Source organism: Humulus lupulus, chromosome 3, assembly GCF_963169125.1.
Source record: "Humulus lupulus chromosome 3, drHumLupu1.1, whole genome shotgun sequence".
In the NCBI taxonomy this organism is placed as follows: Eukaryota; Viridiplantae; Streptophyta; class Magnoliopsida; order Rosales; family Cannabaceae; genus Humulus; species Humulus lupulus.
The window spans coordinates 280,875,219-280,891,142 of NC_084795.1; the positions used below are offsets into that span (position 1 = coordinate 280,875,219).

A 15,924-nucleotide genomic window follows, 5' to 3' on the forward strand; every position below is an offset into this window, starting at 1 on the left:
ATATAGGTTTGTATTTCATGAATTGCAAGAACATATCGAGAAGAACAAAGAAAAAAAAATGAATTAAATGATATAATGTTTTACTAATTTTTTATTTTATTAATATTTTCAAATAATTTTTGTAATATTTTAATTATTTTTTTCAAGAAAAAAATAATTTTTAAAAGTTTTAATAAACAAAGCAAAATTTGATAGCTGAAAAAGTTTGAGGAAAAAAATTGTAAATTATTCTATGCATTGTTCTGAGTAAAATTATAAACATATTCTGTTAGATGCCTAAAACGAAATCTAACTTAAATCCTATAATGACAAGCCTAAAATTTCGTGCTACTAAATTTAAAATTTGTAACTGGAAAAAATAAAGAATAAATAAAATTAAAGAAGTTATTAATATTAATTAACCATATTTATAATATTGATATATAATTTTTTTTTCCTTCAATCATTTTCCTCAATAAATAAATAAATAAATAAAATCATTTCCTCAAAATATTTATTGGTTGGTTGGGAGGCGGTTCGGCAAAACAAAGAAAGAATATGCAAGTGAAGGCTTGAGCTACCTACGTTACGCCGTGGACTCCATTGCTTGCTCGCAGCGTACTGCTTAAGCTTTCTCTTCTCGCTCCAGAGAAAATCATGGACTCAGACTCCTCGTCTATGATTCGTCTCAATATAGGTGAGCTCGTTCTCTCTATCTATTGTACGTTTGCTGTTGACACCGATTCTTTGCTAAATTACTTGAATATTGCCCCTAATTCTCTTTCGATTCGTTGCTTCAGAATAATCTAGAAACCCTAAATTTTGATTAACTTATCGGAGAGTATGATCGGATCCAATTGTCGTTGGCAATAGTCTCTTTGATTTCCGTTTAATTACTTGGAAGAGGCAATGGAAAGCTCCTATTGTTCTTTTATGGGATAAATTGTGTATAGCTTAATCTAATTAAGCCAATTAGCGGTATTGATGATTTATTTAGTAGGAGATAATGTAATTGTCTTTGTGTTGTCAATGTTTTTATACAATTGGAGACCACAAATAAGAGCTGAGTAGGGAATTCTTTTTTGCTGATGAATCAATATTTTAGACTACTTCGCTCTTTTCCCTAAAAATTCTTATGATGGGTTTCGAATTCGATAATTTTTAGTTAGCCAAATTGATTAGAATTCTCTTTGTTAATTACCTATGTCCACTCTCTGAAAGTTGGCCATTTCCTTCATGTTCAGTTGTAACTTAAACAATGTGATCCTTATCATGTTGTTTTATTTTTTTTGCATTGTTTTGTGCGTTTGTGAAGCTTAATTAAGCATTTCAAGTTTTATTTTTTAACATGATTTACAAACAATCTGTAACTGGGTGTAAATTACTATTGCTTGCAGGGGGGAAGAAATTTTACACTACTATTGATACGCTGACTCAACGAGAGCCTCATTCCATGCTGGCTGCAATGTTCAGTGGTCGGCATACTGTGTGTCAGGATCCTGAAAAGGTATTTTACTTATTATACCGTGACATTTCATTCCATTCCCTTCAAATTCTTGCTTTCTCATTCTTTTTTTCTTTCTTTTTTTGGTGGTTGTGTGGTATATTTGTCCACAGAAACCATTATGGAACGTTTTTTGAAAAACTATGGGACAGAATTAACTTCTCTGTTTCGATATGGCTTTAAGAGTGAAAAATTTTAGATCTTTATTTTTTACTGAACTTTTGACTGAATGGGAGGCCTAGATGTAGTTTGTTTCTGCTTTTGTTATGGGCCTGTTTGTATCTGTTTAATTTGATGCTTCTGGTTGTCAGAAGGCAGCGAAAGTCAAGTTTGTTTGGTGTATTCCTGACATAATCCTTTGGTTGTAATTTGTAAACTTTATTGATTATACTTATCTTTTCCCTCTTTTTTCTTTTCATATTGATATAATCAAGTCTCGTTTTTTATAAAAATAAATAAATATATATAAAAAATAAAAAATGAAGTTATAAGCAATTAAAGAGTTTGTGCTTTATTATTTGTGGAGTGTTAGTTCATACAAATTAATTTTGAAAATATCAGTCCTTAAACTCATGATTATTTGCAGGGATTTGTATTTGTTGATAGGGATGGAAAACATTTCCGACACATCCTTAATTGGTTAAGGGATGGTGCTGTTCCCACATTAAAAGACTCTCAATATTCAGAGCTTTTGAGGGAGGCAGAATACTATCAGCTACTGGCAAGTGGAGTCTAATACTTATTTTTTGTTAGTTTCAGGATATTGTTTTTGAGTATATTCATACGTAGGCACTCTTACAATTATATTTGTTTGGTCTCTTTTTCATCTAATTTTTATATGCTCATTTTTTGCTTATGAGGGTTGATCGTCCAATTCAATTAACCAAACATGTCTTAATGCATAGTGTCTACTGTTAAAAGTATTTTTCACATTTAATAAGACAGGTTTTCAGTTCTAAGATAATTGAGTTTTTTTTTTAAATTATATATTATTTGTTATACCCTTGAGTTTCAATATCTTATTTTTTTCTGGAATCTCTTGGTTTGCTTAATGCCATGTCCCTTTTATCACATTTTTGGATGGACATTTCATTGTCAAATTTGAGAAATTTGTTCTATAAGCTTGTTCAATGCGTTAACTTTATGAAAAACTAATGATGTTAGTGTTCACAAAGTAAACTTATTCTATTTATTTGCATAGTTCATGATCTTATCCTGCAAACATTACATTCTTAGTTTATTTTTTTATAAGAAAGTATGATGATGTATTGATAAAAGATGATAAAAGCATCTGAGTTACAACCTATAATGCCTGTATCTCTATATGTTTATTTGTGATTCTCCATGTTTCATCTTCTTGTCACTCATTATTACAAGTGACTGCTGGCCAACCATAAATTATTGATTACAGGGACTTATGGATGGAATCAATTCTGTGTTAAGTAGAAAGAAGGAGGATGAAGATTTAACTACTGACCTAACACGAATTGATATCATCAAATGTATACAGTCAGAAAAAGTTAGATTTCGAGGTGTTAATCTTTCTGGCCTTGATCTTTCAAAACTGGTAATTTTTCACAACCTTGTACTTGGAATAACAGTTATAATTTTGGAATTAAAAATAATGAAAGTCTAGCTGTAGAACTTCTTATGTTGGCCATCCTGATATGGTTTCTAGAGCAATCTTATTTATTTGGAAGAAGAAAAGTCTCAATTCAATATATCCTGTCATATAACCATGTCCGCCATAAAGACATTACTCTGCTTAATTGAGTCTTCTTTACAATACTGTGTTTTTGAAGCTTCACCTTTCCATGGAATTGTAGGATTTGTCTTATGTGGACTTCAGCTATGCTTGTCTTAGAAATGTATTCTTCTCACGTGCAAACCTGCAGTGTGCCAAGTTTCGGGTAGGTATTGTTGTAAAGTAGTGCATCTATTTATCAGTTCATTGCTTTTAACGTTAATATATTAAAATATTTTTGCTGTAATAATTCAGTACTCAAGATATGGCTGTAAAGGAATTAGAGAATTTTTTAGGATGTTGAAGCTATGGGGGGAATTCTTTGGGATAAGATTAAATTTTGGGTAGCGAAATTGGTGTGTAATGTTCAAAAGTTTAAGGAAGTATCGCTCTCTGATTTAGTTAGGGATTGGATATATATTTTTGTAATTTGTCAACTTACAATCCCCAAGTGTCTTTCATATTGTGGTTATGCATTTCCTTTTATTAGCTTGACAATTAAACAAGTTTGTTTCTTTTCCAAAAAAAGGTAGGTTTCGTCGGAGTGCTACATGCCAATTGTTTTTGGTCTTCATCCTTGTTAAAGCTAAATTATTGTTTTTGTCTGTCTTGAAAACAAATGATTAATTTCCATGAACACTTGGAATTTCGATTCTGATCTTTTTTCTTTTGTTTTCTGAGTTTTGTTTTGCTTTTTGGGCTAATATTTAATTTTGTCTTAGGATGGGGATGCTGAAGGTGCAATCTTTCATAATGCAATTTTGCAAGAGTAAGACCGTTGAAGAACTCCTCTCTTTCATTTTCCATTATCAATTAAATGGAAAGAAAACAAAAACCCTTTAAATGATCTTATTTTGTCTAGAAAAGATGTGAATTTACCGGGGCCAATCTGCGTGGAGCTTTATTAGCTGGTGCTAGTCTTAGGAGTGCAAACCTACAAGGCAAATCTTTCTACACTCTGATAATCATTAAATAATGGTCACCTCATCTTGGTCATATCAAGAAAACAAAAGAGTCATATCATCTTAACTATTTAGATTGGGCTTCCTTCTTGTATTTCCTTGTTGCATTGCATCATCTTGTATTCTAGGCAACTGCATGTCTTGTTAATTGAAATTCTAATTTCATATTGATCAATTGCTATAATTTGTATTGTTTTCAATTATCAAATAGGATGGTGTGAATGTGACACATCATAACAACAGATCTCAGCTATTTTGTGTCTTAATATTATTATTTGTCTTGGTTTTTTTTGTTATTATTTATTTTTCTAATTATTATTCTTGGGTCAGAGTAACTGTAAACATCTACTATCACTTCTCAAAAGTTTTCACAATTTATTTAAAAGATGATCATATTCTTTGATATAAAAGATATGGAGAATTTTTAGTTATGAAATAATCTAAATACAAACCTTGAAAAAGTTTTTATAATTTTATTTTTTATCAACTCTTATATGACTAAGAATGTCCACTCTTGTAATGACCTCATTATTCTCCAGTTTTGTTAAAACTTGAGTTAACATAGTCTTGTCATCTTGTGTATGGTAAATTGTAAATATGAGTAGCATGTGTTTGTCCTTGTTAATTGGTCTGAGGGGCCATGAAATATCAAATGTAAATTTGTTATTGGTATCGTCCTACTTTCTTCATTTGACTTATTTTTATTATTATTAATTTTCTATCCCAAGTAGCACTGTCAAATTTTTTTAGTTCTCCTTGCCAACTTTTTTGTGTTTGAACATTTAAATTTAAGTTCTTAGTTTATCTAAGAGTGTATATTTTTCTGTGGCAGATGCATGTTTAATCGATAGTAGTTTCTGCCAGGCAGACCTTCGTAGTGCACACTTGCAGGTATAGGATTTTTAATTTAAGTTATATCAGTTCTTTTATCCTATTTATCCTTATTTTCTTTTTTTTATAAGATACATTTACGAGGGTACTTGAACTCTATACTAATTGTATACTCACCCACCCACCCAACCACTTGTGCTAGCTTTTTTTGATATAGCTAATATAATCCACTGCTCTTTTGTTTTTATCCATAATAATTTTTCGGTTATTTATTTTGCTTAGTGAAGAAGTGGATTAAAAACATTCAATTTATGAACTTGATTTAATTTTGTTTCATAAAACATTCTCAACTATTAATAAATGTACGAGATTTTATAATAGAAGAGCTTCCTAGGTATGTTTTTTAAGGTGTAGTTTACCCTATAAGTAATCAAAGAAAGTAAAATTACACGGACATTATCATCCTAAAAGCAAGCACAATGTTTAAGTTTTCTTTTTGTGGTTTAATTTTTTTTCTCTCTCAGAATGCGGATCTTACTAATGCCAATTTAGAAGGAGCTATACTAGAAGGAGCCAACTTGAAGGTAAATATTAATAGCTGTCAAGTGATGTGCATTCAAAACATATTAAGACAATTTCATGTAAGAACTGCTTTAGAAAGGAACTAGGTGAAAGAAAATGTAAACTGTAGGATTTCTTCAATGCTTTGGGAGGCTTAAAGGATCCTTGAATTTCCCCTTCTATCTTTCATTTCTTGTATTTTTTTGGATTGAATTTCCCCTTCTAGCCATTTTTGGATTTTGGTTCCTAACACTATCATGGTCAGACATGACCAACTTGTTTTGTTTAAATTGTTTTCAAGCTTATTGATTGAAAAACAATGCCATACTTGATGGCATGTTTGCTAAATGTGTATGGAAATTATTTGTGGGCATAATGATTTCCTGCACTTTTTTAACTCTGAATGTGCTCCTTTTAAAAGATATATATTATAAATTTATGAAATAAAACTTTTAAGTATTTTGGGTTCCAAGTAATGTTTCTCTGTTATGCAAAATTTGACTTTTTCTTTTGCAAACGAAGAACCTTACAAAATTTGTAATTTTACCTCCATTAAATATCCTTTGGCTATCATGACTGTGTTCAAAACCTCGATGGGCTTGTAGAATTGGATGAATTAGATACAAGTACAACTGTTTTTTCTTTTCATGGGATGTTAATTTTTTCATTTAAACACCTATATTTAAGTCCATTATCACATCATTCAGAGGTATATTGAGAGGCATTAGATAGATTTATAAATTACCTTGAAAAATCTCTCTTTTTTACTAAATAATAGTTGGAATTTATCTGTTTCAGGGGGCGAAGTTGAGTAATACCAATTTGAGGGGTGCCAACCTTCAACGAGCTTATTTACGACAAGTGAACTTGAGAGAAACGGTAAATAAACTATGATAAACTTTCGTAATATTACAGCAGAATTTATTACCTCTGCTATATAATTATCATCACATCATTGTTGCTGCCCTCTTCTGTCTGCCATGATGATATTGAGTAAGATGAGTGCTAACAACAACCTCCTATTTCAACATTTTAGTTGACCTCCGCTTCTGAAAATACATGTCGGAGTATTATTTTCCATTTTTTTTTACGGTGGCGTTCGTTGTAGTTACAATACATATCTTGCAAGTTTTCGAAAAAATTCTTAATAATTTACAGTGTCGAAAAAAAGTTTGTATTTTTTTGAACACGTAGTAAATGGAAATATCAACAATTTTGTTTTCGGCACTGTAAACTATTCAGATTTTTTTGAAAATTTGCCGGAAGGACGTTGTAACTACTAAATGTGTTTTTGGAGGTGGATGTTGGTTAAGAGGTTGAAATAGAAGGTTGTGTTCTAATTTATTATTCTTATTTGACTGAACAACCTGACCAACTTCATACATATTTGTTCAAGTTTGAAAGCTTTAGTGCTTTTTTATTTCTTAGTTCCTAAATTTTTCATGTCTTTGTACACTTGTATCAAGCACTGGTGTAAGAAATCATGATATAAACACTATATGATCTCATCCATGATGGGATTGGATAATTTTTTATAATGTAATTTTGAAAAAAATTAATCCAACAACCAATATAATCCTCCTAATTTGGGATAAGTTAATCCTATTAAAAAATTTGAATAATTTTAGCCAATCTATTTTCTTAGTATCGGCAAATGATTAACTCGTTCATTTTTCTAATTTTTTTATCTTTCATTATTTAATCTAATCATATCCAAAATGTGACCTACTAGTATATAATCGATTAAATTTCAGTATGTAATTTTTTTTATATGTTTCAGCATTTAGAAGGTGCCAAGCTTGATGGTGCAAATTTACTTGGGGCAATCAGATGACAGTAAAGCGCTGATATTTCGATGCATATTGATGTGAATATATTTTCTTGTTCATATGCTGTGGCCTTGTAAATAAGTGTTGAAACTTGAAACCCAAATTTAAGTTATAAGTTGATAAAGTCTGGTAGATGACACAAGCCAATTATGTTACTATTCTATTGCAAATATTGAGTATGATTTTGAACCAATGATTACTTTGAATGACTTGAAATTTTCTTATACTGATCAAATGTTAAAATAAAATGGCTTTGAAAGAATACTGGGCCTTGTAGTTTCATCACTGATTGTATCTTGATATTTTCAACCACCTGATTAATTGCAAGGAATAATGGTCTTATCTTTTCTCACTTTAGAAACTACATATAATATAAATTTAGATAATGTAATTAATAATAATTAAAAAATATATATATAGAGCAACATTTTGCTCTCCAATCCCAATACTTTAAGCTGATGAGTCCAAGGACTCAATAGACACAAGTACAATAGATTGTTTGAAAATTTTTGTTTTTGTGAGATGAGATGATCATTATAACTACAATATTTTATTCGTTTAAAAAAATTTTATAACAATTAAAATGTTAAAAACACAACAGGGTACACAGATATTTTTTTTTTGTGATTACCAAAACAAAATTCAATCCTTTTCTTTACAGCTCAGGAGCATTATAAATATAATGTCATCTACAGTCATATAAATATCTGCACCCGTGGGTGGGGTAAACTGAAGAAATGCCTATTTAGATATTTATGAAATTTGATATATTTTTTTTAAATCTATTTTAAAAGCAGACATGTGCCAAGTGTGCTAATATCTGTATGACAAAAGTAAATTTGAATAAGGAAATGTGACTTTTTATGCTCAATAGGGGGTTGTAATTCAAAAAAATGCTAGGCATTTTTATCATTACAAAATAATGCCAATTCATTTTAGCATACCCAAAATACCCCTATCACAACTATCTCCTCTCTTCCCTCTTCCCTCTTCTCTTCCTTTTTCTTGTTTCTTCCTCACTCTCTTTCACTCACCTCACCTCACACCGTCACTAAGAGCACCACGATAGAAGGAAGTCGAGCAACCCCTACGAAGGAACCCCTACGAAAGCCATTTGTTGAGATCAAGACCAAAGTAAGGGTTGAGAAATCTTGGAGAAAAATCTTATAGGTAAGCAATTTTTTCTTAAATACTTGGATTAGTGATGTTTCCTTTAAACTTTTTGAGCATTTCAAATAGATCTGAGCAATATTTGCACATATTTTTTGTTTTTTTTTTCTGGTTTTTTGTCAATCTACGTTTTTTGGAAATTTTCTGGGTTTGAGTTGTGCTCGATGGTTGCTCGATGCCTGTTCGATGCAGGCTCGATGGCACATCAATTTTACGGTTGCATGTTGTGCTCGATGGTTACTCGATACCTACTCGATGGGTGCTCGATGGTAATGTGCATTATATATATTTCATGCATGCTCGATGATTGCTCGATGCCTGCTCGATGCATTAAGTTAACATCCTTGAACATCGGTGTAGGGTCGGCCTTCGAAATAAGACGCTCCTTATTGCTCGACCAACTGAGCATCCTCGGAAACTGGTTTCCATGGTTAATACCATACTCATGTGCAAACTGCTGGATGGCTTCATATGCCCTATACTGCAATGCAGGGACATAACCATACAAACTGTATATTGCTTCTTTCTGTTTCCCCTTAACTTCCGTCTTCTTCTCATAGTTCCTCTTCTGATGATGCATGTCTTTTTTACATGAATCCATAAGCTTGTTAAAAGACACCTTCCCCCATGGGTAAGTAAAGAAGTACTTAGTGTAATGCCTCGAATTCTCCGATGATGTTTAATGGCGGGATTAGTAGGCCAGGAGGGCCATACTTGTTTAATTATGCCATTAAATGATATTATGCATGTATATGTGAATTATATTATAATATGATGTTAAATGCATGCATGTGGGTCCATATTTTAATTACAGGGGTGTGATGGTATTTTGGCCCGTTAAGGGTATAATTGTATAATTGTATGCATGTCAATGATATGTGTTGAGGCCACATTATGATGTGGGTTTGTTCGAGCTATGCGGCATGAGACGATCTTAGAATACTGATTAGCAGTTTAGTCACAACAGGTTTAAGTGTCGGGGCTTGGGTTGAGTCTCGGGGTGATTTTAATGATTAGAGTGTTACCGGGTATTAAAGGGTAACGAGATGTGAATTATTGGTATTTGAGATTATTGGGAATAGCGGGAATTGGAGAGCGTTAATTATGATTAACGAGATAGGAGGGAAGTACCAAATATGCCCTTGGGAGTCTTTAGAAACTATTAGTTGACCTAGGGATAAAATGGACATTTCACCCCTAGGATAGATATATCCTTTGATAGTTGAAGGAAGATAGTGAAAAACAGAGCATGTTTAAGAGTTCTTCCGTACCTTCTTCTCTTCACCCTTCTTTATGGTTTTTGAACCAATCTTGAGGATTATAGCTTGGGAAGCAAGCCTTGGGAGTTTGGGAATGTGTTCCTCCATTGAAGAGCATCATAAGCTGAGCTTTGGGTAAGTTTCTAACCATAGATTTCTTTGGTTTGCCCTGTTTTGGCTTTGTTTTGCAGCTGAGATTTCTAGGGTGAATTCTTGGTTTTGTTGGGAGTTTTGGCTAGGGTTCCTATGCTTGTGATGTTTGGGATGTGTTAGGATGGTTTTTGGGTTCATTTGGCATTAAGAATGGGATTTGGAAGCTTGGGAATCAGGTTGGAATCGAAGGAGTTGAAGAAGGTCGGTTCAGGGCAGTGCTGGTCTGGAGGTAGCGCTATAGCGCCCACCCTAGGGTGCTACATCGCTCCTCATGAGGGTTTTTGGCATGTTGGTGGTTCTGAGTATAGCGTTGGGGCGCTAGGGGTTGAGCGCTGTAGCGCTACCCTGTTCATTCTAAGTCCCGTTTTGAGTGTTTTTAAGGGTTTTTGACTTGGGGTTTCACTCCTTAAGGCTCGGGATCGAATCTACTCACCGTGTGGGCATGTTTCGAGGTCCCGAGAGTGGTGCTTAGGTTAAGACCCTGTTTATGTGGATTCTCATTAATGGAGGTTATCATTGGTTGTGATTAGGTGACCGCTAAGGAACTAAAAGATCGATCATTCTCAGGGGTCGTCCTTATTATATTTCTCGCTCGAACCTGAGGTAAGAGAACTACACCCTATGTATATGTGACATGCGAGTTTGGTATTGAGGCATGTTGGTTGATAAATGTGGACATGGATTGCATATTAAATGCTAGTGAATATTGATTATCTGTGTATGGCACTGACTAGTCAGGGACACTGACCTAAGAGTCAGAAATGACATAGCGTCATGAACGTCGAGCCAAATGAAGATTAGATCTAATCGATATCAGTGTTGAATGGCTCTAAGGCATTAACACTGGACCGACCCTAAGGTCGATGAACTTATAAGCGCTTGTCTGGTCTAAGACCAGTTATGCAGAGCCAGGGCATATGGCCCCGGTGACTGTTTGTCACACGGCTAGGGAACGCTGTTCCAGGGTTATGACTCTATGGTCATGAGGAGGGTTATATTGGTGACTATTCACCATACACCTATCCTGGTTAAATTTACGAAAGGTTCACTTATCAGTTAAGCCCGAGTGACCCTAACGTCACATGACTAGAGGGGGGTTCTGAATGATTATTACGGTCATTGTTGATATTATATCATGTTTTATTATGCTTTTCTTGCTGGGCCTTGACTCATGGGTGCTATGTGGTGCAGGTAAAGGGAAAGAAAAGCTCACCCAGCCTTGAGTGGAGAGCTTAGGTGGTGATGTGTACATATGCAGCCGCTTGACCACCGCGGCCAAGGCGTTCTCAGAGGAACTAGGGGGTTTACCCTATTTTGCCGCTTAGGTCGGTGGGATTGTAAATTTGAAATAGTAATGACTATTTTGTACTGAGAACAACTTGTTTTGATTAGCTCTGCAGAGCAGTTTGTAATGAAAATATCCATTCCCTTTTTATTAGTTTTTCACCTTAACCTGTTAATTACACTTAGAGCACGTTTCTGACCAAAGGACTCAGGTAGCGGGTCAAATTTCCGGTCCACCGTTCACCGTAACTGTTCTGGGGTAACCAGGGCGTTACACTTAGTGTCCTCCACCATCTTTAGCGAATCTATCCAGACCTTTAACTTGCCATCTCGTGCAAGTAAAACCCCCTCAACAAAGAAACATAGGCCCAACTTGTAGGCATCTTCAACTACAGTGCAGTTTTTTTAAAAGCAGCCTCCAAATGCATTATCTTCACTGTTTCTTCATTATTAAAGTACTCCTTGATTAAGCGGTCACTAGTCAAGTGTTTCTTCAAATCAGTCTCAGATGGCCCGGAACTGAAGTTCAACCCCGTAACCAAAGCAAACTTGCCTCTACCAAATCTACAGGGTCTAGATCCCATATGAAAATGCAACTCATCGTATTTGATGCACTGGATCTTGCGCAACATTAATTGATGTATGAGAGATGCAGAGAAGTCTAACTTCTCAGCCACGAAAAATTCTTTGAAAGGGGATGCCTTCACCCTTTTTATCAACCCGAGCTCCTCAAACTTGTCCTTGATTGTTTTAAAGTAACCATTACCCCTATATGTGACTCATCTAGGAAAGTGATCTGTCAAGGGAAAAAGAAACTTCGGCATCTGCAAAAAATAAAGATAAAAATAATACAGTTAAACATAGGCGCGTGAAAAATCCATCAATAAACATACATGCAACCATCGAACCCCTATCGAGTACCCATCAAACCCCTATCGAACAACCCTAGAGCATGCATCGAACCACCATCGAACCCAACATAAAACCCAATCCATCGAGCATGCATCTAATTTCTTAGGTTTAAACCTGGAACCCATAATGGGCCTACCCTATCGAACCCAATCGAGCATGCATCAAATTCCCATCGAGCATGCATCAAATGACCATCAAGCATGCATAGAACCATGATCGAGCATGTATCAAATCACAGAAGCACACACCTTAAACCCCAAATGACCTAACCTATCGAACCCAATCGAGTATGCATCGAGCGCCTTCTAACACCCATCGAGTATGCATCGAACCCCCTAAATTCCTACCCATCGATGCCCATCGAACCCCCCATCGAACCATCGAGAATCATAAAAAAAACCAAGCAAAAACTCACAGTCGTCTTTCAACATACCCATTCCAAAATACTCAAACAAAGCAGATCAATATGCTCAATAAAATGCGTAAAGTATGCAATAAACAAAAAATGTCACAACATTCACACAAAAAATTAAAAAAACGTATACATATAATCATATATATACACACCATATGCAACATTCACAACATTCAAGGGAAATCGACCTTAAACTTTGGCTTTGTTAATTCAGTGGGTCAAGGACCGTTTATCAGAGGCGGAGGAGGGAGGTCTCGGGGAATCGACGCGGAGAAGAGACGCGGTCGCGGTGCAGGGTCTCGGGGAATCGACGAAGGAGGTCTCGGAGGGAGGTCTCGGTGTGTAATGTCCCGAATTCTCCGATATGTTTTAATGACGGGATTAGTAGGCCGGGAGGGCCATACTTGTTTAATTATGCCATTAAATGATATTATGCATGTATATGTGAATTATATTATAATATGATGTTAAATGCATGCATGTGGGTCCACATTCGTTTATAGGGCTACTTTGGTAATTTGGCCTGTTGAGGGCATAATTGTATATTTGTTTGCATGTCAATGATATATTGTGAGGCCACATTATAATGTGGATTGGTTCGAGTTATTCGGCATGAGACGATCTTTAAATATAAATTATCGGTTTGGTCATAACAGGCTTAAGCTTGGGGCTCAGGGTGAGTCTCGGGATGATTTTAATGATTGGAGCGTTACCGGGAATTATAGGGTGACGAGATATGAATTATTGGTGTTTGAGATTAGTGAGATTAGCGAGAATTGGAGAGCGTTAATTATAATTAACGGTATAGGTTGGAAAGGAAAATTTTGCCCTTGGGAAGGCTTTAGAAACCTCAAGTGACCTAGGGGCATTTAGGTCATTTGGTTTGGATGTATATGAGACTTTAGATGGCTGTAGAAAACAGAACAAAAAACAGAGCAAAGAATTTCCCTTCCCGTACATCATTTTCTCTCATTTATCCTTTGGAGTTTTGAGCCCAAATTGAGGAATCAAGCTAGGAAATCAAGGGGTTGAGTTCATAGAGTTGGTTCAGCCATTGAAGGGGATTTAATCTCAAGTTTAAGGTGAGTTTCAGCCATAAGTTTTTTGGTTTTCCTCTGTTTTCTTTTAGTTTTCAGCCTATGATTTTGTTGAGGAAAGTTTGGATTAATGGAAGTTTTGATTGATGTTTGACTTGGGTTTTGATGAGGGTTTGATATAGATGATGTTTAGGGGTTGGATTGAATGTTTGGATGAGGTCTGGGACTGGTTTGAAGGTTTGGTTTCAAGGAAAAACGCAGGGGAAGAAAGTTGATCTTTGCTGGTTTGCGTAAAGGGCTGCGGCATGGCTATGGTGAGCCGCGGCCTATGTTGGTTTCAGGGGCAGAAATCCCTCTGTCAGAGAGGTGAGCCGCGGCATGGCTGTGGTGAGCCGCAGCCCATAAGGGCATTTTTGGCCAGATATGTGTTTTTAGCTTGGGGATTTAAGCCTTAGGCCTCGGGATCGATCCTACTACCCGGTTTAGTAGGATTCGATGGCTCGGAGGCTAGGTTTTGATTTAGGAACCCTTTGTTATCATTTTTATTGATGGAATCCCATAATTGGTTATGACCAGGTAACCGCTAAAGGACCAAAAGATTGATCGTTCTCAGGGGTCGTACTTATATTAATTTTCACTCGAACCAGAGGTAAGAAAACTGCACCCTGTGTATATGTGACATGCATGATTATTATTAAGGCATGTTGATTGATAAATGTGGACATGGATTGCTTATTAAATGCTAGCAAATGTTGAATACTTGTATATGTACTGATTAGTCAGGGACACTGACCTAAAGAGTCAGATATGGCATAGCGTCATGAACGCCGAGCCAAATGAAGATTAGATCTAATCGATATCAGCAAAGAATGACTCATATGGGGTATTAACGCTGGACCGACTCTAAGGTCGATGAACTTATAAGCGCTTGTCTGGTCTAAGACCAGTTATTCAGAGCCAGGGCACATGGCCCCGGTGACTGTTTGTCACATGGCTAGGGAACGCTGTTCCAGGGTTATGACTCTAAGGTCATGAGGAAGGTTATGTTGGTGACTATTCACCATACACTTATCCTATTCAAACTTATGAAAGACACTTATCTATTAAGCCTTGGTGACCCTATCGTCACATGGCTGAAGGGTGATGTCCCTGTATTAGTGACTCTTGCGATAGTCACCTATTTGTTGGGACTGATAGTCCTGGATGATTATTACGATCATTGTTGATATTATATCATGTTTTATTGTGTTTTCTTGCTGGGCCTTGGCTCATGGGTGCTATGTGGTGCAGGTAAAGGGAAAGAAAAGCTCACCCAGCCTTGAGTGGAGAGCTTAGGTGGTGATGTGTACATATGCGGCCGCTTGACCACCACGGCCAAGGCGTTCTCAGAGGAATTAGGGGGTTTACCCTATTTTTGCCACTTAGGTCGGCGGGATTGTAAATTTAAAACTGTAATGACCATTTTGTACTGAGAACAACTTGTAAATGTTTTGATTAGCTCTGCAGAGCAGTTTGTAATGAAAATATCCATTTCCTTTTTATTAGTTTTATACCTTAACCTGCTAATTACACTTAGAGCACGTTTTTAACCAAAGGACTCGGGTAGCGGGTCAAATTTTCGGTCCACCCTTCACCGTAACTGTTCTGGGGTAACCAGGGCGTTACACGGTGCTTCAGGGTCTCGGGGAATCAACGAGGAGGTTTTCGGTGGGGGGCAGGGTCTCAGGGATTTCACTGTGTACCGAGAGAAAGAGAGAGAGGGAAAACAAAAGAGAGAAGTGGGAGGTTCAAAATGAGAGGGGTGTTTTGGGTATGCTAAAAAGAATTGGCATGCTTTTGAAATGATAAAAATGCCTAGCATTTTTTTGAATTACAACCCCCTATTAAGCATAAAAAGTCAAATTTCCCTTTGAATATAAGCACATTTGGCATATCTCAGTATAGTAGAAAAATTAACATTATACGGGGCCCTTTCCATTTTACTTAGATAATTGACAACGGGTATTACTGTTGTCCAACAATACAAGTAGGTAATATAAGTAGGTGGCGTATTATTATTAGTATAATTTAATATTATGTTCACACATTTAAATTTAATAAATATTATGAATGCAATTTAAGATTGAGTTTCACAAATTTAAATTTAATAAATATTGCATGACAAAGCCTTAAATATCAATACTCTTTTATTTATTGTATATATAATATAAGTAATGATAAGTGCTCTTAATATATATATATATATGTCATTATTTAAAATATAAAAAAAGTAGGCGATATTCTG

At 35.4% G+C, this 15,924-nt stretch overlaps 1 protein-coding gene across 1 annotated transcript; it reads left to right on the top strand.

The window, feature by feature from the left end:
• The first annotated feature begins 518 nt into the window (after positions 1-518).
• On the top strand, positions 519-7,636 carry LOC133824654 (FH protein interacting protein FIP2-like). The gene is made up of 11 exons (XM_062257610.1): positions 519-676; positions 1,377-1,486; positions 2,070-2,204; positions 2,895-3,050; positions 3,310-3,393; positions 3,950-3,996; positions 4,095-4,168; positions 5,022-5,080; positions 5,545-5,604; positions 6,380-6,460; positions 7,362-7,636. The coding sequence occupies exons 1-11, from the start codon at positions 637-639 to the stop codon at positions 7,413-7,415; spliced, it is 900 nt and encodes a 299-aa protein (XP_062113594.1). The 5' UTR covers positions 519-636; the 3' UTR covers positions 7,416-7,636.
• The last annotated feature ends 8,288 nt before the right edge of the window (positions 7,637-15,924 follow it).

Bases quoted from the DNA above. Each gene is read 5' to 3' on its own strand.
- LOC133824654 (XM_062257610.1), top strand. From the start codon at position 637: ATGGACTCAGACTCCTCGTCTATGATTCGTCTCAATATAG. The intron at 1,487-2,069 runs GTATTTTACTTA...GATTATTTGCAG, and splicing joins TGTGTCAGGATCCTGAAAAG to GGATTTGTATTTGTTGATAG. The intron at 5,081-5,544 runs GTATAGGATTTT...TTTCTCTCTCAG, and splicing joins TTCGTAGTGCACACTTGCAG to AATGCGGATCTTACTAATGC.